This window comes from Leptonotus elevatus, chromosome 20 (genome assembly GCF_054856555.1).
Source record: "Leptonotus elevatus isolate MCC_2025b chromosome 20, RoL_Lele_1.0, whole genome shotgun sequence".
Classification (NCBI taxonomy): Eukaryota; Metazoa; Chordata; class Actinopteri; order Syngnathiformes; family Syngnathidae; genus Leptonotus; species Leptonotus elevatus.
This window is the reverse complement of record NC_141258.1, coordinates 15,986,392-16,011,376: the sequence shown is the minus strand read 5'-3', so window position 1 is coordinate 16,011,376 and position 24,985 is coordinate 15,986,392. Positions and strand designations below refer to the sequence as shown.

At 41.2% G+C, this 24,985-nt stretch overlaps 1 protein-coding gene across 6 annotated transcripts in view; it reads right to left on the bottom strand.

The window, feature by feature from the left end:
- fmn2b (formin 2b) overlaps positions 1-24,985 on the bottom strand; it is a 65,028-nt gene that overhangs the window by 15,921 nt on the left and 24,122 nt on the right. For 4 of the 6 annotated variants that reach the window (XM_086065321.1, XM_086065323.1, XM_086065324.1 and 1 more), the window contains 5 exons: positions 11,733-11,853; positions 11,536-11,628; positions 9,210-9,261; positions 7,187-7,336; positions 6,970-7,051 (listed from right to left, as the gene is read on the bottom strand). In XM_086065321.1, coding sequence (XP_085921447.1) covers positions 6,970-7,051; positions 7,187-7,336; positions 9,210-9,261; positions 11,536-11,628; positions 11,733-11,853 — 498 coding nt within the window. Of the gene's footprint in view, positions 1-6,969; positions 7,052-7,186; positions 7,337-9,209; positions 9,262-11,535; positions 11,629-11,732; positions 11,854-18,945; positions 18,984-22,188; positions 24,243-24,985 lie in introns of those variants that run through there. The other 2 variants (XR_015091870.1, XM_086065325.1) reach the window with 2 other exon arrangements.

Sequence of the window (24,985 nt, the reverse complement as noted above, 5' to 3'; positions counted from 1 at the left end):
GCTTAAATGGCGACGGCCTGCACTTTGACGAAAATGAAGAAAGCTTCGAGGCCTATTTGGAAAGGTTAGAACAGTTCTTCGTGGCAAATGGACTCAACTATGGAGATGAAAAGTCGAAAGCAGGGATTTTGACACTGGTTGGTAAGAAGAACCACATACTGCTGCTAATGGACTTGTGTTTACCCGAGAAGCCCTCCGAAAAGAAATTGTCTGATCTCATCGAGTTCCTGTGCACACATTTTGTGCCAAAGATTAACTTTATTGCAGAAAGATATAAGTTCAACACAAGAAATTAGCGAGAGAATGAGTCTATGAGTGAATATATAGCTAACTTAAGGAAGCTAGCAGCCACTTGTAAATTTGGAACTTTTCTAGAGGATGCGCTTAGAGATAGATTTGTTTACGGGATGAAAAGTGTTGAACTCCCCGACCGCTTGTTCAAATGCAGCTCACATGAAACACCTGACACTGGCTACAGCATATGACATGGGGCTTGCTTATGAAGTAGCTAAACAAAATGCCCAGCAGTGGTCACAAAAGGCCTTCAAAGCTAATGTCATCTCCAAGACGAAGGCTACGAAAAAAGAGAACAGAGGGTGGCCATGTTACAAGTGTGCTGGTCACGGACATGTACCAGCCGAATGTCGCTTCAAAGATACGGAGTGTCACACATGCAAAAAGAAGGGACACATTGCAAGAACTTGCCGATCCTCACAGGGAAGCAAAAAGGAAAAGGATCCACAGACCAATGGACGTAACACCTAGATGTTGGAGACAAGCTGCGTGATAAAGAAAAAGGGAGTAAGACTGGGACCGGGAGCTCCAGAACGTCGGTTCTACGCCCTCCAGATACCGTCTCAGATTCGTCTGATCATCAGCCTGCGGAGCCGGACATCAACTCCAGATTGCTTGATCATCAGCCTGCGGAGCCGGACATAAACTCTGGATTGCCTGATCTTCAACCTGCGGATCCAGACATAAGCTCTACCAGGAATGAGACCTCCCCGCCTACAGCTGAAGGAGGAACGCGCCAAACCAAAGAAGGTTTTGTCACAGAGTACAAAGAAGGTAATGTCAAGGACATTGAACTGTTCTTGGTTGCAGCTGAAGTACCGGACATCGACTCAGAAGGTGAACTAGACATTGTAAAACCTTATTTTGTATACCTAAGGGTCAATGAAAAACATATGAAAATGGAAGTTGATACGGAAGCAGCTGTGTCAGTAATTTTGGAATGGTTGTACAAGCGCAGATTCAGGAAGCAGAAATTAATGCCTACTAACTGTGTGTTGAGAACCTACAGTAAGCAGTCACTACAACTGAGAGGGAGTATCTCTGTTATGGTAAAATGCAATGGAGTCTCCCGGGTACTTAAACTGCTCGTGGTCAAGGGAAATGGTCTAGCTTTATTGAGAAGAGACTGAAACTAAAACTGAATTGGTCTTTCGTAGACAGAGTAGCACCTGTAAATTGTGACATATGTGACAAGTACAAAATGGTGTTCCAGCCAAGTCTAAACAAAGTGAAGGGAAGGGAATTAAAGCCAAGCTTACAAGTAGTTCCAGGGGCTATTCCAAAATTCTGCAAACCACAAGCTGTGCCTTATGCTTTCAGAGAGGCACCTGTTATCACCCCATCAGTCTCTAATTTGCTTAATTGGGCTTCCACTGCCTCTCTCCCCACACATTCTGACTGTCTGGTCAACTTTTGTAATGTTTACCGTGGGTGAAGCCCATGCACCATGTTACAAATGGTGAATGGGCTTCACCCAGGTAGAGTAGCACCTGTAAGTTGTGAAGAGCTATGTGACAAGTACAAAATGGTGTTCCAGCCAAGTCTAGGCAAAGTGAAGGGAATTAAAGCCAAGCTACATCTATTTCCAGGGTCTATTCCAAAATTCTGCAAACCACAAGCTGTGCCTTATCTCGGATGAAGATCCACAACCATTTGTAAAGCGCAAATTTTCGTATACTGATAAAATGTAGTTACCCATCTCGTCTATAGCTCCAAAATCTGACTTTTGGATTCAAGTTTGTGAAAACGTATTTAAAATGACAAAACACACACATTTACAACTTATCCATTATAAAATTATTCATAGAACATACATTACTCAATACATGATGAAGAAAATGGGACTCTCAGACTTCGACATTTGTCTCCAGTGTTTACAAAACACTACAGACCTTATTTTCATGCTTTATGGTTATGCACTCTGGTAATGTATTTCTGGACTAAAGTCTTAGAAAAACTTTCAGCTATCTTGGACTGTAGGATACCTTCATCTCCAAACTTGTGTTTGCTAGGTGACCTAACAACAACTGACTTACCACGTAAATATGTTCAATCTACACTTGTAGCCCTTACTATCATAAAAAAAACCAATTCTTGTTAACTGGAAAAATAAACAAACTCTGAATATCGACCAATGGTCTAACCTCATAAATCACATTTTAATGGAAAAAATATCTGCCTCGAATAAAAACCAAATATCAAAATTTATAGAAACATGGTCTACGTATACTGCGATTGGCTGGCAACCAGTTCAGGGTATACCCCGCCTACTGCCCGAATTAGCTGGGATAGGCTCCAGTGCCCCCTGCGACCCTTGTGAGGACTAAGCAGTTAAGAAAATGGATGGATGGATGGTCTACGTATATAGAATATTTTAATCTAAATCTGGTTACTTAATTCTGCCTGTTAGCGAGAGCCACCACATCGCGATAACTTGTATTTCTGTATTTGGCAATTTGTAACTAATGGTTGTGTTTTTATAGTCAGGAACCCAGTTACTGCCAGCAGGATCGAGCAGACTACATCAAATGACACCTTCCAATGGACTCTAAGGGTTAATATTCGGAATCACTGCATGCCAGTGGATTAACTCTATAGGTGCTGTCCCCCCTGGCTGAGCGTGGGCGGCTCTGCCCCTCTGTTGGCTGCTGGGTGGCGGCTGCGTCTTGGCCGTTCCCTGGGTCTCTTGGGGGGTGCTGCGTTGCGGTGCTCTCCCTGGTGTCCGGGGCGCCGCTCCGTGCCCGGCGACGTGGTTCGGGGCGGGTGGGCCTCCGGAGTGCCCCGTGGTTCCCTCTCCCCTCCTCCTTGCCGCCTCTCCCTCCTCTCCTCTCACCGCCCGTCCTCCTTTTGTCATCTCCTCCCCCTGTCCCTCCCCCCTCCCCTGTGCGGCCTTCCTCCCCGGGTGCTTCATCCGTGGCCCGGGGGCCGAGCGTGCGGGTGGGGGTGTTGTGCCTGCCCTACTCCGGCGAGCCTCCTGGCACCTCAGGCGGGCCCCAGTGTCCGGGGAGGGGAGCCCTATCGCCCCACCGGGCTGTTCCCATATGGCCACCAGTGTCCCGGTGGGGGGTTGGGTGGGTGTTGGTGTGGAGGGCGGGTGCGCACCGTCTTCGCCCTACAACTCCCCTCCAATTTTATTGCACCTTACAATTGGAGGGGTGGGTGTGTCGGGGTGGGGAGCCATCGGTTGGGGCAGACCGCAGTATTAAGCAGTGCTGCGGTCCCCCATCTGTATCCCCGCCGCGCCACCACGCCCCCCCTATTTTTTAAATGCACCACATACACTCACTGACAAGTCTGAGAAGCAGTTGGATCGGAGCGGGGGGGATATCATTTCCCTCTGCTCCATCTCACCTGCTCCCAATTTTAATGCACCACACACACACTTGTATATACACTGGGCGGGGTCACATCCACGGTGTAGGGGCCCGCCAGTGGGGGGGGGGGGGGTGGCTGTGGGCCAGTGGGGTGCCTGGTGGGCCTGCCGTGCCCCGTTCTGCAGCGTAGGGCTTGGGACGCGGGCCGTGTTGGGGTGGGGGGTGCTCCTGGCTCTACGGCTGGTGGCCCCTGCGGGGCCCGAGGGTTGTGCCTTGGCGATGCCCTGGCCTGGGTTGCCCTGGGGGATTGTGCCTGCTCTGTCCTGGCCGGGGTCGATGGCTCCCCTCTCTGGTGGAGGTTTTCATGCTTGCCAGATCCACCACACCAGCATCTACCGAAATTTTAACACAATCTGCTTCTTCCTCTGGTCGTTGAATTGGTGGAGGCTGATGTCTGTGGATCTCACTCTGCTTCATCTATCCTTCCTTCCTTTCCTTAGTCTTTCCTTTGGTCTCTTGAGGTCTCCCTAATTTGTTGGAATTTAGATATTTCTGGGGTTGGTGAAAGATTCTGGTTGGTAACCCGGTGGGTAGTAGGTGATGTCTGGTCGGTGCTGGATTTCACTTTCCTTTCTTTTCTTTGATCCTTCCTCGGGTCTCCTGACAACCTCACGACTCTAGCTGGATCCTGAAGTATTCGGTTTAGGTGAACGGTATGGGATTTTTAATAGGTTTTAGGTGAATTACTGAGTACACACTCACACGCACGCACCCACACTCACACATGCTCACGCACATACAAAAAAAAGAAAAAGAGAAAAAAAGAGCGAGAGAGCAATGATGATGACATGTCGAATCGGCAAGATTACCGAATGAACAATACTGAGCTTTCTCTTGAAAAAAAAGAGGGGGAAAAAAGTAAAGCACAAATTTGATCTCACAGTGGAACAAGATTGTGTACATTGGGGATTTAGATTGGTCATTCCAGAAAAATTGCAAAAAACGTTATTGTCAGAAATACATGATAGCCATTGGTGAATGGTTAAGATGAAAGCCTCCACTCGATTTTTGTTTTGGTGGACTACTCTCGATCAAGATATTGAAAAAGAAGCAAGTCAGTGCAAAATCTGTAAACATCAGCGTAGCATGCCTGTCACAGCACCAGGACGCAGATGGGAATGGGCTTCTGGTCCATGGGATAGAATACATCTTGATTTTGCTGAAGTCAATAAGCAAATGTTTCTGGTGGTTATGGATGCTTATGCTAGGTGGCCAGAAATAATACATATGCAGACCACAACAGCGAACAAAACTATTGAGGTTTTGAGAATCTTGTTTGCTGCATAAGGGTTACCTAGAGAATGTGTGATGGGCAATGGTCAGCAAATTTACATCTGAAGAGTTTGGAATTTTCCTGAACATGAATGCAGTCAAGCACATTAAGACATCTGCATATCATCCTGCCTCAAATGAGTTGGCTGAGAGGCTGGTGCAAAATTTCAAAAAGTTGTTGGTTAAAGGTAAGTTGGTGGGTGGCATGTCACTGCAGCACTGTATTACACTGTATTGTATTGTACTTCTTGTTCAGTTACCAGGAACATGCCACACTCCACAACCTAGAAAACACCTGCTGAACAGTTTTTAGTTTGCACCAGGTTGTCTCTCTTGAATTGTATTTCCGATCTGATGCTGTTCCAAACCTGGAAGATGGGAGAAAGCTCGGTTTTCTCAGTTGGCCAACCTGTGTTAGTTAGAAACTACAGGGGAAGAGAGAAGTGGTTGGATGGTGTCATTGAGGAGGTTTTGGGTCCTGTAACCTATTTGGTTTCAGTAAATGGAAAAAATGTCAAACCAAATGTTGGGTTAAAAAATAAACAATGTTTTGTCAGAACAGATTGTGAATGAAACTGGAAATATTCCATTGATGATTCAGTGGAGTCTGCAAATGCTCCACCAGAGCAAGAACATGAGGAAAACCAAGACTGAGGAGACTGACCATGTGCAGGTGAGCTCTGCAGTTTCAGTATGCAGAGAGCGGCCTGAAAGAAATGTGCGTCTGCCGGACCGGTTGGATTTGTAACGTGTTATGCTATGTGGCATGATAGGTTTTTTGTTTGGGTAAATGGATGTATGGCATTCCATTGAGAGAAAAAATGTCATCCCATTGTTTAACAAAATGTTCATTTGGAAGTTATGACAACTTATTGGCTACAGGGGAGGAGCTGTAGTGTTTGCAGAAATATTGTTACATGGTTGTAACAGCAAGTTGTCTCAAGAGGGCGCAAAGTGTCCATATGAAGCAGTGTTGATTTAGAGACTGCCAGTAGAGCGAAAAGAGTGGAGCTGTTGCCGTTATTCAAGAGGATGAATAAAACAAGGAAACGCAACCACTTTCTTCTCTGTCGTTTTTCACCGTGGGACATCCAAACAACTTATTCTGGACACAACAATGCCACGTTGGTCCATCTGTTGTGGTTGTGGTTCAAGTTGTGCCCAACTCCTCAACCCCTTCTCTCTCTCCTATGGTAGTGTCACTTATTTGTGACGTCATAATGCGCACGACCTCGTGTTCACAAAAAATGCATCATGGTGGGATCCAGGTGGCGTAGTGGTACCGTCACTTGCCTACGCTGCAGGTTGGCGTGGGTTTGTTTCCCCGCCTGGGAGACCTTGTTTGTATGCATGTATGTGTGCGTGTTTGTGTGAGTGCAGAAGATGCGTCATGGTGACATGGCAGTCACCAGTGTGGGCTTTTTACTGTGTCTCCCCAAAATGTTAGCCTCGCCGTTTTTGTGTGTACATTTTGAACGCATTACTGTTATGTTTTGGCAAACTCAAAATTAGTTACTGGTTGTCTTTGAAGCAGAGATCTCAATAAAATTCAGCTTCATGGTGCTTTACAGTTTCACATTTCAATGTATTTGTACATGTTAGATTTATAGCAGGACTGGAAAGTATATTTGCATTCAAGTTAATTTTGCAAATGGTTATCGGCTTATTTATCAGTTATCGACATCGGCATTTTCTAAATTATTGGTTTATCGGTATTGGTTGAAAATAGCATTATAGTGTATCCCTAATCCATTTAGTAGTTCAACTGACAATATGCAGTCTTCTGATAGTCACTATTAGTGCTGGAAAGTTCTCACAAAACTTTTAAAGACAGACCCCTCCCAGCCTAAAAAAAAGTGTGCATTGATCCTTTATGTAATCTGACTGATAAATGGCAAGAGGTCTTACAGTAGATTAAGACACCTGGCAATTGTTCTTCCATTGTATTAGAAAACACACATCACTTATAAACAGGTGCTTGAATAATTGAAATGTTGGTTAAAAAAAAAAGAAAAAAGGGTCAACTTACAATCCCTGTAGCATGTTTGGGTTTAACACTGTAGGAAGCACGCTCTTTGGCTTGTCGGAAACATTCCTCTGCTACTTTTAACCTGTAAAATGTATATTATTTATTGTGATCGATTAAAAAAATATTCCTTAGCTGTTGAATATTTTGACATTTGTACACTTTCAGAACAATTTCGGGAATAGAACTACAGCAAGAGATTATGCCGTCACAGATTTACCTCTCCTTTAGAATAGATTTGTTTTCCTTCTTCCACAGGTCCTTAAAGTCAGAGGAAAACTCATACCAGATAGAGAAGATAGTGTTTGGGGAAACCTCCTTCTCCCCTCCCTTTGCCTTCACTGAGTAGAATACTGTGAGCTCTAGGAACCTATCAAAACAGCATCACAATTGTATTGACTAGAAACTACTGGACTTTTAGATTTGATTTAAGTTTGATCTAGCTTTTCCCAGGTCATCATTAACCATCCCATTATGGTGCGGGTCAAAAAAATAAATACATTAAAAAAAAGGGATAAATCTTCTGCTGGCCTTCTTTTTTTGTTATTTTCTTCTTTTGTGAAGTTATTGTTTGTATTAAATATCAAAAATCAACTGACTACTGTAGTTAGCAATGATTTTTGGTTTACTGTATTCGTTTTTGCAATTAATGAATGAATTGATTTGGTTATTAACACCACTGCTTTCGTTGTGGGTCAAAGTGATCCACTTGAAAATGTTATATTTTCTTTAAAGCCCTACTTCAACCTTCAATTCATATTTTGATAATTCTGCTGATGAAAAAATTATTTACAGACCAAGGAACTTTCAGTTTACGTTGATTATGGCGGCGCCATATGGACAAACGCGGTATTATTATGTCTGAAGGAAGACCACATTTCCTATAAGAACAAGCGCATTGCGTTGTTTTTGTTTTTGTTTTTTTTGCTCATGCCAGCAAGTGAAAGCCGGGCCAATGTTGATCCTTGACTGTCCTTTTATGCGGGTAGCTTTCCTTTTTCCTTTTAGTCTTTTTAGACTTTTTCAGTTGTTTTGCAGCTTCTGCCAGAAAAGCAGTAATTATGCGACAACATTCAAATAGACTTCCGTCTTTGTAGCGAATGGGGAAAGGGGACGTATGCCATAAAGCAGTCAGCACATTTGTAGTTTTTTATGTGGCAGTGTTCCTACCATCCTCCTCAAAGTTGCTTAGTGCCAGTAAAAATGATACAGACCCCCTCAGGCCATGTACCATTTAACTAGGTTTGAGTCAACGCTGCCTTTGTGGGACTCAGCTCTTTTTAGTAGATAGCTTTCCATGTTCAAATCAAAAATGATTATGCTAATGTTAGCAATCGGAAAATTGCATGGTAGCAATAAATAGCCACCAGTTTTATAGTTTGCCGTTCCAGCCGTTGACCTGACCAGCCACGCAACCCTCAAAAGTTGTTGTGTGCGTTCTTGTTTACGAATGCTTGGAAATGCATCGTGGGAAGGAGGGGGGAGCGCAGCCATTTGTATTTACAATAAAGAAGTTAATGTCTGCTGCTAACTTATTTGAGAATCGTTACAGTACTGTACAAAGAAAAATAGAAAATAGATACATTTCTCATCACTATTGACAATTCCGAACATCCAGGCTTTTATGATACTTCTGCAATGCACTGCAAATGCTTCCTTTTCACGGTGAAAACAAACGTTGCACTGTATTGATTTTGCCTGTGACTATCATACAAATCACACAGATTGTTATAGTGGTCAAACAACATCTCATCACATTTTAAAATCAAAATAATCCTCACAAATCAAATGACAACGATCCAAAGTCCAATGACTTGTGACATCATCTCGGAATAGTCAATACATCCTTCACATAGCCACTGGAAACAATGTAACTCATTCCAACTACGGGCGCCTGGAACATCCAGATTTCATGACCTAATGTCATCATGGGAAATGTGGTCAAAACATTACCGCCTTTGTCCTGATGGTGCCACCATAATCAACAAAAACTGAAACTTGCTTTGTGGGGCTTATTAAAAAGACAAATTATTTAAATAATAGAAATTTCATTTTGTCATATTTTGATATAACATTATTGGTAAGGAACAAAGACAGCTTAACACACAATACACTCTCAGGATTGAAGGCATCAGTGTTTGAGTAAACTAATCTGATGCAGTTCATGTTTAGTAAATTAAATTATGACATCAGATTAGTATGTACATAATACAGTATATAGTCAGATCAGTGCTCATACTTACAGTTTGTGTGTACTGCTGAGATGAGTTTCCAATGCTTCAAGCTCATGTTTAGCTATGGAAGAAAAATGTAGAAGACTTACTGTGACTCATACTCCAGACAATATACTGTATCAAATGATTCTATACATTCTCTTTTTATGTGTCTTTGTGTAGTTTCATGTGTCGTTATGTGGTCAATTGTTTTGTGGGGCCATATGTTGGTAAGTGTTCTGTGGTCTGATGAGTCCACATTTCAAATTGTTTTTTGAAATTGTGGACGTCGTGTCCTCCGGGCCAAAGAGCAAAATAACCATTCTCGACTGTTATGGATATAAAGTTCAAAAGCCAGCATCTGTGATGGTATGGGTCTGTGTTAGTGCCAATGGCATTTGTAACTTGTGAAGGCACCATTCATGTTGAAAGGTACATACAGGTTTTGGAGAAACATATGCTGCCATCCAAACAGCTTTTTCATCGGCGCCCCTGCTTATTGCAGCAAGTGTGTTACAACAGTAGTTGGGTTTCCATCCACCTATTTTTATTCGAATTTTTAAGAAATGCGAAAATAAAACTGAATGGAAACGCTAGAAATTCGAAAAAGGGCCCAAAAGGTTTTTTTACGCATAGAGGGGGTGGATTTTGAAGCATATTGAATAAAAGTAAAACGCGAATTTTGGCTAATAAAATGTACAATAAAAGATTTTTTTGAAATTTTCATACTCAACATAAAAGTGGAAAAAATGTTAAACTAATAGAAATATGGCTGCATCTTTAAGTCATTGATACAGTAATTTTATAATAATTCATAAAATTCAGTAATATTAAAATGATGAGGTCATTTTTCTGCATAATTGCATTTGTAAGACGTTATTGACAGCTCAGTGCATTTTTCTTTTCATATTAAGAGCTATCTAATTTTAAACATGAAGTAAAATTGTAAAATACAACCTGACCCCAGTCTCCTCAAATATCTACATTATTATATTTATTACTGCTCAATTTTGACGTGGACGTTTCTGCTGTGTTGCGACTGGAATTCTCCCAGTACAGGCTTTCCAAGTAAGGACCGGTTATTAATCAGCCCAGGGGCCTAGTGGTAGAGTGTCCCCTTGAGACTGGGAGGTTGTGGGTTCAATTCCCGGCCGGGTCATACCAAAGACTATAAAACTGGCACCCATTTGCCTTCCTGCTTGACACTCATTACGGGTTGGAATTGGGGTGTTAGAGCACCAAATGGTCCCTGAGCGCAAGTTCCTGCTGCTGCTCACCGCTCCCTCAGTGGATGGGTCAATTGCGGAGAACGCATTTCACCCCAGTTAGATGAGTGTGACAATCAGTAGTACTTTTAATCGCGCGTAAAAAAAAATTGTGGCGTTAAAGGAACTTTAAATTAACTCAAAATTAACGCACTAATTTTAACACCCCTAAAAGACTATATTCGGTCCTACTCTAACTAAAGTAAACTTTACACTTGGAAGAGAGTAAAATACAAAAAAACCAACAACAACAAAACATTAAAGGATTGAGGAGCAATCCCACAACCTTCAGCATGGAAGACAACCACTCTACCACTTGAGATATGCCAGACTTATTGTTAATCAACATATTGTTGGTGTGTCCAAAAGGAGACCAAAAATGGAGGTACAATGCTTCCACCTGACACCTGCGATATATTGACACAGAGTAGGATTGGAATGGGTCAGTCGTTAGAATGGCTGTCTCCCAACCTGGAGGTTCTGTAATTATTCCTCAACTGTTGAGTGTTTTAAAAATATATATATTTTACCCTCACAGTATAAAGTTTACTCTATTTAGACTGGGACTGGGTCTTTTTCAGAGTAAAATTCACTCTACAAAATTTACTGTGTGATCGTAAAACGGCAACAAGAGGGTCCGTCGTGTGTGCCGATACTCGATTTCCCTACCCATCTCAGTTGAAAAAACATAATTAACAAGTATACTTGTTCTCTGTGCTGTGTGTGTGCATGCCCGGTGCAAAAAATAACAACTAAACCTACACATTAGAGCTAATACTCCCTGAGAACACTTGACTGTGGTGGATGTGCAATTGCGCTTTATTCTAGTATGTGGCCGGGGGGCATCTTCCCTAAGATTACACGCAGCCCCACTTGCATCACACCCCACTATTTGAGATGAACATAAGACACATGGATGGAGGGAGAAAGCCAGGTTACCCAGCAAAACTCATGCAAACACAGGAGGAACGTGCAAACGCCACATATGATGGCCGCAGCCCGGATTGTGTGCATGGACCCTAAATACTAAGCATTCTGGGTAATGAAGTTAATGACATTATTTAACTTAAACAAATAATTTTTATCAGTACCTTCTGAAATAAAATCACCCATCTTGTCCTTGAAAGGCTGTAGGCTATCTTCAACTGAAGCTTTGCACACTCGTTCCACCTCTGAGGTACATGCTGGAAGAATTTTTTTTTATGAGGTTGGAAAAACACTATACAAGTACTATAATTGATTTCCCTCCTGCAACATGTTTTAAGGCCTAACTGTAAATAGAAGTTACATTTAAGGTCTTTTCTGAGTCGAGTCAGGTCTTTGTGAAAGTCTTCAAATTTCATCTGTGAAGCCTGGAACATTTCATGAGGCTCTGGGAGAGGATAAACACAGGTGTCTTTTCCAGCATCCTGCAGAGACACATGAAAATTAACACATGTACACAAATGATATAAGCACTCTTTTTTTCTGCCATTAAAATAGTTTTTAAAATTACTCATGTGAAACCTTGAATTATCATGCACCAGACAAATTAGTGGAGATTAGGGAACACATGCCTCAAAAAATTGATTCGCTTAGGGTGCCAATTTGACACCATGTAAAGGAGTTATTATTATTATAGAATTATTATTAAATAATTATTATTATGTAACAATTATTATTATATATACACAACGATCGGTATTATTGGAACAGCCAAGCCAATTCCTTTTTGTCAAGAGATCAACATTTCAGCACATCAAGTATTTACGTATTATCATGGTAACGTAAAGAGATTATATCTACTCAGACTGGAATTCACCCTTTTACAAATGAGGATAAAAATCAGATACTGTACGTATTGAATATCTAATAGAAAGTTTTCAAACGTGTGATCGGCATTTGCTTGTCCACCATTTTGGGGGGTCAAGATCTAGAAGCCAGAGAGGCTTGAAACTGAAAGATATTTTATAATCTAAATAGATGTGCCAAGAAGAGTGCTAAAAAAGTTGACAGAGGCATGGGGCCTGGGGGCAGCGGGGGCTGGGTTGTGGTGGTTGGCAGGTGTGGATGGGGGTGGGGGGGTCATGGAGGGTGCAGGGGCTGGTGTGCCTGCCGTGCCCTGTTCTGCTGCGTTGGCCTTGAGGCGCGGGCCGTGGGGCGCTCCGGGCTTTTGGGTTTGCTCTCCCGCCGGTTTTGCCCTGGAGCTGCTGCGGCCTGGGTGACCCTGGAGGGTTGTGCTCGCCCTGTCAGACAGCTCCCTTCTTTGGTGGAGGTTTTCATGCATGCCAGATCCACCACAGCAGCATCTACTGAAATTCAAACACAATCTGCTTCTTCCTCTTGTCGCTGAATTGGTGGAGGCTGATATCTGTGGATCTCACTCTGCTTCATCTAACCTTCCTTCTTTCCTTTAGTCTCTTGAGGTCTCCCTAATTTGTTGGAATTTAGATGTTTCTGGGGTTGGTGAAAGATTCTGTTTTTTAACCCTGTGGGTAGTAGATGGTGTCTGGTCGGTACTGGATTTCACTTTTCTTTCTTTTCTTTGATTGTTCCTCAGGTCTCCTGACAACTTCACGACTTTAGAGGGATTCTGAAGTCTTCGGTTTAGGTGAAGGGTATAGGATTTTTAATAGGTTTCAGGTGAATTAATGAGCACAAACTTACACCCACACACACACAAAATATAAATAAAAAAAATAAAAAGAGAGAGCAATGATGATGACATGTTTAATCAGTAAGATTACCGAATGAACAATAATGAGTTCTCTCCAAAAATAAATAAATAAAAATGCTAAGGGTGCCGGGCTCTGCCGGACATTTATTTTTTTTAATCTTTGCCATTAGGCACCAGAAGAAAAAAAAACTAACAAAAAGTTCATAAAGATCCGAGATTCCCAAGTTAAATGCAAATCTAAACGAGTAAATAGCTTCCTTTTATTTTCTACAATAAATAAAGTTTTCCAAAATGTCATATCTGAATTGTTACATTTGCACTTAACTTAGTTTTTAATTTCAAACAAAAACAAGAGGTGCAGAGAGTGTCCAGGGTCAGCAGCATCTCTTATAACGTTAACTGAAAATTAAATAATTCCCTGAAGTTAACACAGTTTAAAAAGGCTATATTATTGGCCGTCAGAATTTTAAAACAGCCGATGCCGATATTCATCAAAATGCCGATAATCGACCCGGCCTAATGTATTATCTCATGTTCTCATTTAATACAAACTAATTTGGGAAATTCAATGGAGCTAATGTCATGACCTGGTTATGCATAGCTTCTTCTTGGACGGATGTGCATAATCATCAGTTGATGTAACACATGATGGCAGCAGTAGAATTAACTCAGAAGTCGACAAAAACATTTTGTCTGCCAAGAAAATTCAACCATATTGATTCGGAAATTCTTCATTGTACATCAAGATGATGGCCCAAAGCAAACTGCCATAGCAACAAAAGAGAGAAGTGGAAGAAAGTTTTAGACTGGCCAAGTTCATCTCCAGACTTAAACACTATAGAGCAGAGGTGGGCATCGAGAGCCGGAGTCCTGCATATTTTGCATGTTTCCCTTCTCCAACACAGCTGATATATGATCAGCTCATTAGGAAGCTCTGCATAAGCCTTATAACGATCCTGTTGATTGGAATCAGCTTGTGTTGGGATAAAAGAAAAAAGAAAGCTTAAGTTGGAAGTGAGAAACGTCCAAAACCTGAAGGACTATGGCCCTCAAGGACCGAGATTGCCCACTTTTGCTATAAAGCATGCATTTTATAACATACGTTGTGCCACAAATATAGGTAACAAAGAATTTACAGTTAGGATTTTTATAGACTTAAAATAAAAGCCTTATATTAATGGATAAACTGGAGAGATATGGCATAAGAGGTATGTCGTAAATGGATTAAGAGTTACCTAGATGATAGAAATCAGTATGTGCATCTTAATTTCAAATCAAATCAGTTGAAGATTACTCATGGAGTCCCATGGGTCTGTGCTTGGTCCTAAATTATTTTCACATATGTGTTGCATATGCAAAGTCTTTATAAAATTTTATTTGCAGATGACAACTTTATATTGCTCTGGAGAAAATCTCAAACAGCTTCCGAGTATTGTGGAAAATGAGCTAAATATACTATAAAAAAAAAACTGGTTTGACAAATAAATTGTCTTTGAATCTAGACAAAACAAAGTGTATAATCATTGACACTAGACTAATTAAGCATCAAGTCAAAAATAATTGTTGATTCAATTGAGAGAGTAAATTAAATAACATTTCTTGGTGTTGTAATTCATGCAAAATTATGCGGAAAATGTCATATTGTTCGGCGTGCGCAAAAGCGCAGGTGAAGGATTCAAATGCAACTCAAATGGTGGGTAAGGGTTACAGTTTTTACTGAGCAAAAGGAGCTTGACGCATAAGCGAAAACTAACAAAACGCGACGTGACAAAAGGTCAAAGCGTACCTACAGAAAAACAAAATAACTAACCAAGGAAGGTGGGCGGAGGAGCACGGTAGGAAGTAGGCTACTAACTAAGCTTAAGAATGAAAACAAAATGACCTACACATGGTACGCACAAATCAAAAACCAGAAAAATCACAGCAGTACTTAACAGAAAAAACAGAAGACAAAAAGTACTGCTGGCAGGAACTAGGAGATAACAGGTACAAGCAAGAGAGTAACAAAATGCTGAGGCAATGGCAAGCAGCAAGGAAGGGAGGTGGAATGACCAGGATGATGGACGCTGGTGACAGACGCAACAGAGAGCAGCTCCTAAGTCCTGGTTAACCCGCTCTGTCTGGCCATTAGACTGAGGGTGGTACCCAAACGAAAGACTCGCTGTGGCACCCATTGCCTTGCAGAAAGCCCTCCAAACTTGGGAAACAAACTGAGGACCTCTGTCAGAAACCAAGTCCAATGGGATGCCATGAATCGGGAAGACGTGGTCGATAAGCAGGTTAGCAGTTTCCAGCGAAGAAGGCAACTTCAGGAGAAGGATGAAGTGTGCCATTTTGGAGAACTGGTCAACAACACTAAGAACCACAGTCTTTCCTCGGGACATGGGAAGACCGGTGACAAAGTCCAGTGCAACATGTGACCATTGGCGAGACGGGATGGGCAATGGGTGTAGCAGACCAGCTGGGGAACGATGAGACGACTTGTTGCGGGCGCAAACAGAATGCTGTGACATATTCCTGAATGTCCTTATTAACCCCAGGCCACCAAAACTTCTAGGAAACGTGCGGTTTATGCCAGGATGGCAAGCGACTTTAGACTCATGTCCTTATTGCAAAACTTCTCTCCTTAGCTCCTGTGGCACAAACAGCTTGCCAGTTGGACATCCCTCAGGCACACAAATGTCTTTTAAGGCGTTGGTCACTCTTTTCTCAACCTCCCACTGGAGCGCTCCGACCACTCGATCCACAGGTACAATTGTCTCAGGGGTGGTGTCCACCTCATCCAAACTGAAATTTCTCGACAGGGCATCAGGTTTGATTAACCCAGGCGGAAGGTAATTGTGAAGTTGAAGCAGGTCAGGAACAGGACCCAACATCCTTGACGAGGATTCAGTCTTCTGGCTGCTCGGATATAGGCCAGGTTCTTGTGGTCAGTAAACACCACGAAAGGCTCAGCTGCACCCTCCAGCCAGTGCCACCACTCATGAAGTGCCAGAATAATGGCAAGCAGCTCCGTATTCCAACATCATAGTTACGTTCCGGACTGAGGCGGCGCGAGAAGAAGGCGCAGGGATGAACCTTCTTGTCGACTGGGGTCCTCTGTGAACTGCCCCTGCTCCTGAATCTGAGGCATCCACTACTTCAATAAAAGGTAGAGTTGGATCAGGGTGAGCACAAACGTGTGCGTTGGTAAAAAGATGTTTTAACTCAAACGCAGACTCAGCTTCTGGGGTCTAAATGAAAGGTTCTGCCTTAAACTATAATTGCAGATGAATCACCTATAGAAATTGGCAAACCCCAGGAACCTTTGCAAGTGCACCCTTGATGTAGGGGGCGGCCATACGACCACAGGCTGGATCGGCTCTCAACTGGCCCTTCTCCACCATGAACCCCAGAAACTTAACAGAAGGCGAGTGGAATTCACATTTCTCAGCCTTTACGGACAACCAGTTCTCAAGTAGCCATTGCAACATCAGCCGAACATGCTGCTGATGTTCCTCCAGGGATCTGGAAAATATAAGAATATCATCCAAATAGACGAAGCAGAACTGGCCAATCATGTCATGGCAAACATAGTTTATCAAATTCTGAAAAACCGCAGGTGCATTAGTAAGTCCGAAGGGCATTACCAGATATTCAAAATGCCCCATGGGAGTGTTGAATGCCGACTTCCACTCATCTCTTTCTCTATAATCCTTACCAAATGATAAGCATTGCGCAGGTCTTGTTTGGTAAAAATGGATGCAGAATGTAGAGGAGTAAATGCAGAGTCCATAAGTGGCAAAGGATACTTATTCTTTACAGTTATGTCATTAAGCACTCTGTAGTATATGCACGGACGGAACGTTTTATCTCTCTTTTCTATAAAAAAAAAAAGAAGAAGCTGGTTCCCACTGGAGAGGTTGATGGCCGAATAAGTCCAGATGCCAGTGACGACGAAATATATTCCTTTAGGGCCTCTTGTTCAGGTTTTGACACCCGATAAAGTCTAGCGTTAGGCAATGGTGCATTGGGTACCAGCTCAATCGCACAATCATATGGGCGATGTGGTGGAAGAGATTGGGCCTGGTCCTTACTGAAGAGTAATTTAAGGTCATTATAGTCAGTGGGCACAGAAGACTATTGGAGCCAACTGTTTCTTTTGTGAAATAGAATCAGTGGATTGCAAGCAGTTACAATGACAGAACAAGCTCCGACTATTTTAGGTATCTGCCAATGTATGTTTGGATGGTGAATCTTAAGCCAGGTTAGCCCCAGTACTACAGGCGCGGATTGCAGAGGCATAACAAAAAAAAAATGTCTAGACTCATGATGGATACCAGACAAAACTAACCCCAACAATTCGGTCTCGTGTGTAACAACAAAAAGCCCACTGCCGTTGAGATCGTGCACCTCCTTGGCCTTGTCCAATTTGATGAGACTGCCCCCGAGTCTCTCAATGACCGAGAAGTCCACAAAACAGTCATCTGCACCAGAGTCAACCAATGCTGTAACCTCCTTGCTGTTGCTGGAAATAATTCCCGGGAGTAGAAGTATCGCCTTTTGTTCCTGTAGGAGCAGCATCTGCCTCGAGATACTCACAGTTTGTAGACAGACGTTGGGAGGTGGATGGGTGCAGAAGATGGGCCTTCGAACCGCTTTGATGAATAGAAACCAAATCCTGATGACCGTTCCTGGGGCCCTGAAATGGTCTTGCAGAACAGGTGGAAACCCGATGACCAGGTTGCCCACAGTACAGACAGAGATGAGCCCTCATGCGCCGGATGCGTTCCCTTGAGCTCAGCCGTCCTTTCCCTAGTAGCATGGTATCCACAGCAGGTGGGACTGCCATCGCTCCCGCTGGCTGGCTCTGGAACTCCAAGTCACGTTCACGTCTCCTTTCACAAAGTCGATTATCAAGTCTAATAGCCAAGTTGATCTAGTCTTCCAAATTAGTCATCTCGTACAGCCAATTAGTCTTTAATCACGGGGCTTAACCCCCCGCGAAAAATACCGCAGAGGGCTGTGTCGTCAAAACCACTATGTGCTGCAAAAATGCGAAAAGTAATGGAGTACTAAGCAACTGAAAGTGTGTCTTGACAAATCCAACAGGCGATTGCCTGCCTCTCTGCCTTCAACAGGGTGGTCGAACACTCTTTTAAACTCTTCGACAAAGATAGAAAAGGCAGAACGAACCTCAGGACGCCGATTGCCATGGCCCATGCAGCTGCCTTGTCAGTAAGCAAACTCATGATAAATGCAACTCGTGAGCGAGTCTGTGGCGGTTGGTCAAAAACTAATGAACATTGATGGAAGAATTGACCACATAAATCAAGTTCCCCGGTATATCGTGACGGATGAGGAATGGATGGTTCGCCTGGAAAAGCTACCGCCTTGAAAGCAGAAAGGAAATCGCAAACCTGATCTAGGCGTAAGCAGAGGTTGTTAGTCAACACGTTGATGGCTGACATGATCTCTCGGGAGGGAGCAATCATGTAGATTCACAAGCTCTTGTTGGCTTGACAAAACCTGTAACACTCTGAGTTTGCTGAATCCATATTATGGCCAAGTTATTCTGTTAGGCGTGCGCAAAAGTGCAGGTGAAGGATTCAAATGCAACTCAAATGGTGGGCAAGGTTTACCGTTTTTATTAAGCAAAAGGAGCTTGACGCATAACTGAACACTAACGAAAAGTGACGTGACAAAAGGTCAACGTGTACCTACAGACAAACAAAATATCTAACCAAGGAAGGTGGGCGGAGGAGCACGGGAGGAAGTAGGCTACTAACTAAGATTAAGAATGAAAACAAATGACCTACACATGATACGCACAAATCAACAACAGAAAAATCACAGCAGTACTTACAAGAAAAAACAGAAGACAAAAAGTACTGCTGGCAGGACCTAGGAGATAACAGGTACAAGCAAGAGAGTAACAAAATTCTGAAGCAATGGCAAGCAGCAAGAACAATAACTTGAGTCCTGTGTCTAAATAACCTGCTGATTAGGATTGCCTGCAGTTGAGACACAGGAACTCCGCCCACTGATACTCCAGGAAAAAAAAAAAAAAGACAGGAAACAAATGACCAGCAGAGGGCAGAACGAAACAAGACATAACACATATAGAACATTTTGAAAGAAAAATATCAAAAACCCTCGGTATCCTGTATGAAACCAAATATCTTCTGAATAAGAAGTCATTAATATACATCATATTGTACATTTACTGCCATACCTGATCTATTGTGTGGAAATATGGGGAAATACATACAAAACTAATACGCAATCTGTCTTTAAACTACAAAAAAGAGCCATACCAATGATTAATCACTCACATTTTATAGAACCAGCAAATCTGTTATTCATTAAATTAAATACTCTTAAATTCTATGACTTAGTCAAATTTAAAACAGCACAAATGATTTACAAAGTATACAATAACCAACTTTACCACAGTATTCAGAAGTTGTTTGAAATCAAAGAAGGCTGCTGCTATGGGTTACGAGGCACAAGTGACTTAAAAAAAAAATCAATGATAAGAACAAACATAAAGCACATGCGTGTTTCTGTTAAAGGGATTACTTTGTGGAACAATAATAAAACTGAATTGGAAAAAGTATCAATCAATTACTTTGTTTAAAAAGAGATTCAAAAAGATAGTGTTACAAAAAGATAACAAACAGGTATAAATATAAATGAATTTAAGAGCATATATGCATGTATGGGCATGTGCATGTGTGTCCACATATGCAACAACTAATGTTTGAGATTTTATTGTATTGATTAGATTAACTGTATATGTAGGGCTTTATTTTCCTCTTATATTCTTTTACACAATTATTTTATTTCTTCAAATTTTTATTTTCACTCCAACCAACCAACCAACCAACCAGATGTGCCAAATCCAGGTCCAGAAAGTAAAAACCCTAGCTAGCTAGCTCCTTAGCAGGTAATCAAGCAACCGAGGAGCTAGTGATGAGTTATTAACATTGTTTTTTAGTTTTAAATTATATTTTAGCCGTTTATAATTATGTTAACTCAGTATGGCTGTATGAATAGACCTATATTTTTATCTGTGTTACTTTCATGAGAAAGAGCAACGGGTCTGTCTATTCATTCGTAATCTAAAGGGAGGTTCCGGGGATTCTGCTGTGTCGGAAGGGAGTCAGGCTTATTATTATTGTATTTTTTTTAATCTGATTTATACCCATGGGAACGGATTCTCTTGTATTCAGTTGTAACCAGGTGTGTTGTGGGCTGACCTTTTTATGAACCCTTTTTGTGAATAAATAACGATGTGAGCTGGAAAGAGAAAACACATTTGAACAGAGACATCGCTTGGATGGTTTGTCTTATGTGGACCAGAAGCTTCTGGTAATTAAAACCTTTGCAAAGGAACTTCTTCAACAGAATCTCACCATTCAGTTAATTGAACACGCAAAGAGTACAATACTTAAAATTGTCTACTCTAACAAATGGTGACCGCCGACGCTGAATTATAACGAATGGTCTCCTCCGTTGAACCAAACGGATGGTGTTGTTGACGTTGAGCAGGCTGCGGCGTTCCCTGACGGGCGGAATTTCTGGCGCCATATTAATTCCGGTAAGTGGAGATCTTTATCCACGTAGAAGAAATTTTGTCTGTCTGGTCCGCTGCAGCTGGTTTTTTCGTCTTCCAAAATTGTCTAAATTTTAAAAGAGATCTGTGTGAACGAGTGTAGTTTGATGTCGTTCTATTGTGAGTTGTGATAATTCCAACGATATTGAACTAAACACGTCGTGGAGTGGTGCATTTGAAGGTGACGTGATGCAGACTCGAAGTGATGAAGCTTTTTTTGTACAGGAAGAAATAGCGGTTAATTTTTTGATTTGTTTTGTTTTTCGTCAACGCTATGAAGAATCCTTAGACCATAATATATATTGAATAAAAGGGTTTGCCGGATGACGTAACAAGTCTTTCTTGTTTACTAAGGATCGCGAAGATTATGGTACGCGCTTCTGTTTTTTAAGCAGTTTTGGCCGGATTTGAGGACAAGTAACATAATTGTTCATGGCTCTTGGTGTGAAAGTTCTCTACACGTAATATGTCTTTTATTTGAAAAAGCGCCTGTTTGAAATTGAACAGAAAGGGGTCCAGGTTGATTACAGCGATGATTGGATTTTTGTATCACTGTATTTGCAATCGAGAGATTACGTGAAAGATTTTATTTCAGTTTTGGCGTTCCTACTTTTGTAGTTTTGGGGTCAGGATTACCGTATGAATTCCTTTTGTTCTACGGTTGGATTCGATGGTACGTGACATTTTATTTTGAAATGAGCGCCTTGCAGAAATTTTGCAATGTATGGAGAACAGTTTAGCTCAGCGGGATTGGGTAACCGCTGTGTATAAACGAGAGGTCACGTAATTCTTATGTCTGTCTGTGTGTGGCCATATGTGTTAACATATTGAACTATTAATACTAAAAGTGAGACGTCACTGTATTAAAACCGAATGTATACATCAAAAACTACAAACAAAAATGGAGGCGATTTCGACCCGGATACAGAATGGTTTGTCCTGAATGCGCTTCCGGTTCAGCGAAAAATAAAAGCGTCGATGAACAATGAAAAAACGAACTATGGATCGATTGTATACAAAGCTTTCGCTGGACAAAATGGTATGTCAGACTTTTGTATTTTCTTTGTTGGTAATGGAAAAAGGCTGAATTTGATGCTAAAATGACTCCAGCATTTGTGGAGCAGTTTACGGATGGGTTGTTCAAAGTTACCCGTTTACTGAAATCACCGTATAAAACTGCAGTTTAAATGCTATAAGATTTGTAGACAACGAATTGAAGGAATAACACCGTTTATTTTTTTTTTATAATGACTGAAGAGTGTGTGCGTATGCATTTGAGTGTGTGACCTAGCTTCTAAAAAAAGGTGGGGGTTTGTAAGTGAGAAGTGTGCATATGGGGATTTTGTTTGTTTTTCTTTAATATTTTAACTAAGTTTGGTGTTGTTTTGTGTGAGATGATACTGTTGTGATAGTGGCGTTTGTTTTATTAATGGGAATATGATAAAATAGGTTTTGCGATTTATAATGTTAAGATTCCTCCCCCCCCCCCCCTTCCCCCGTTTCTAGGTTAGAAAAAAAGGTGGGGGCTGAGCTGTGCGCTGTGAGCATAATGTGTCCTCGTAATGGGACTCTTTTTTTGTCAAAATGGTAAGAGAGGAATGATAAACAATATAAAATAAGTAATAGTATTTGACTGAGCTAATAAATCTTTACACTTTAATGATTGATGACGATGGTTAATTTGTTAACTTTCCCTTTTCGGGACAAATGAATAAAGAGTAATGATAAAATAATGGCATTTTGTTTGAGAGTTGATATAATTATGCCTACATCTTTATAGCTGTGGCTGGAAGTAAGATAGTTGAATAAGGAGTTATGAATGTTTTTGAAATTGACATGTTGATAATGATTTTTAATAATTGTTTTTTCTCTGAGTGTGTCATTTCAGAAACTGATGTTTGAGTTCCAAGGCAGATGAGGGTTTGATGGCCTTCACTGATTACAAACTGCGAACGGGATGCGCCCCAGCTGCTGATATGTTGTATGGCTAGTAGCTATTTGAAGGGGTATTGAAAAAAAAAAAAAGAGAAATGAATAAAGAGGCTGTGTTTTTTACGAAACATTTTTGAGAAAACAGGAAGTGAACTGTCTTGCTATGATCCCATATCCTCAGTCTGGCATTTTTAAAGCATTGTATCAACGAATGTGCATTTTTTTGATCAGGTGAGCTCTCAGAAAGACTGTGTGTCATCGGATCCACATTGCAGACAGCGTCTGAATGGATGTGGCAGAGATCAAAGGTCTAAAGCCGCAGAGCAACAGTCTTCTCGTCCTGTGCCTAAGAAAAACATGATGTTCAAATTCCTCAATGCCCAGTGACTGTGTATACGCCTCATTCTAGTGACTTCTCCCCTATGGCTGTTTTGCATCCAGAGGAAATCTAAATGCCTGCTCTGAACATTGCTGCCACAGCAGCCGCCATGCTGGCCAGGACTGAACATTGACAACAGCTGCCGTCCTGCCTTTTGCTGGGGGTCTGGACTGAGAAAGTTGGTGGTCGGAATGAGATGTGATCCATTCAGTAAAATGCTACATAGTGATATGCAAGGCATTTTTAATGTGTTGAGTGGGGAACTGTGATCTATAGCAAGATATTTCAGAAAATTGAAAACGACATATGTAAATTTGAAATGAGGGATTGAGAAAATTTATTTCAATCTATAGCCTACTAAATTTTTGCCTATATTTTTGGGAGAATCAGTTTCTGAATTGGTACAATGGGAATTTTATTAATATGTTATGATATGATATATTTTTATTTTCCCCGTGAGGAACTTTTTTGGACTTCGTCCAGCTGCAGCTATAGTATAAAATAAATAACAGAATAGAATGAGTAGTAACGAGTAAAAGACTAACTAAGAGTTTGATGGCTAAATTGGTTTTTTTATTTTTTTTTTATAGCACTGTGATTTATAAATCCCAGAAATATTTTGTGTGAATTAGAGTAATATGGTTATCTCTATTTTTATGGCCCCAAAGTCATCATATATTAGTGTCTTAAGTTGTATCTGCTTATGCTCAGTTTTATAGTGTTTTGTAGCTCTTTTGTTTATCTCATAGCCTGATTTAGAGGGTTGAGTTATTTATGACGTCTTTTGAGTCATGAGGTCTCTATTTTGTCCTCCCTTTATCTTGACGTGTTTGAAAAAATCAGTGGATCTTTGTCAAATGAGGGAGTTTATGTTTAAGAATTTAACCAATGTAGACGAGTTAGAAAATTAAAATCAAACTTAAAAACGAAATTAAAAAGGTTGTGGGGTATCGGCCTACACTCCAATTGACAGGATGAGTTTGAAAGTGATAATCCACAGTTTGAAAATGAAGAAATCTACTAGAGGAAATCGATCGCAAAGTAAGTCTGAAGCAAGCAAGGACAATAATGCATATTTGCCGAATGAAGGTAATTGCATTATATTATATCTTTTATCTCAGAATCACATGTGAAAAATGTAATGTTTGGAGCCCAGTGTTTGCAAAAGAGTATAGATAATATGAATATATGTGAGTTTTTCCCAGCATGCCAGGATTCGGCCGGTCATGGGATTCTGGGAAGAGAATAAGATATGAAAGGCACAGTTATGAAAATTTAGAACAAATTTAGTCATGGTAAAAAATTACCTATTATTGAACAAAACCTATTTGAAAAATAAATATTTATAAGCTCTGTCTTATATTAATGAATGAGCGAATGTCATTCAACTCAATCAAGGGCTGGGCTCTATTTTAATGTCACAAAAATAGATATTTTCTTGTTTCAACAGCACAGGACCTACGGATCTTAACCAAATAACATTTACTAATCCCAACTAACAAAAACTATCAGGGTTTTTTCCTCCAAATAAAATTTATGTGAGTTTATGAGAAACTAAAAATGAAAAGTTTCTGCACTCAGGAGAACGGCCCCAGGGGGTTGGTGAGGAAAAATTCCACATCTGGTCTACAAGGCTTCCGGAGACGTGCCAGGCTTGGCCATCTCATCAACTGATGCTCTCAGGTTGAAAGGAGAGACGAAATTCCACAACTGGAGCATCAATCTTATCACCTCCGACCTGGAGCCACGTCAGCTGACCCAGTGATCGTTCTGGAGCGGCCGTTCCGGAGCTGCCGTTTGAGGACATCAGTCAACGGATCAAGAGCAAGTGCCTTTTCTTGGGCAATCATTCCTTTGATCAGTCACATTTTGGGCAGAATAATCCCAGGTGACAAATCGAAGAATTTGGGTAGTCTACCCCAAATTCTTAAAGAAGAGACGAACTATTGCGACACTCTTTTCATTAAAAAAATACCT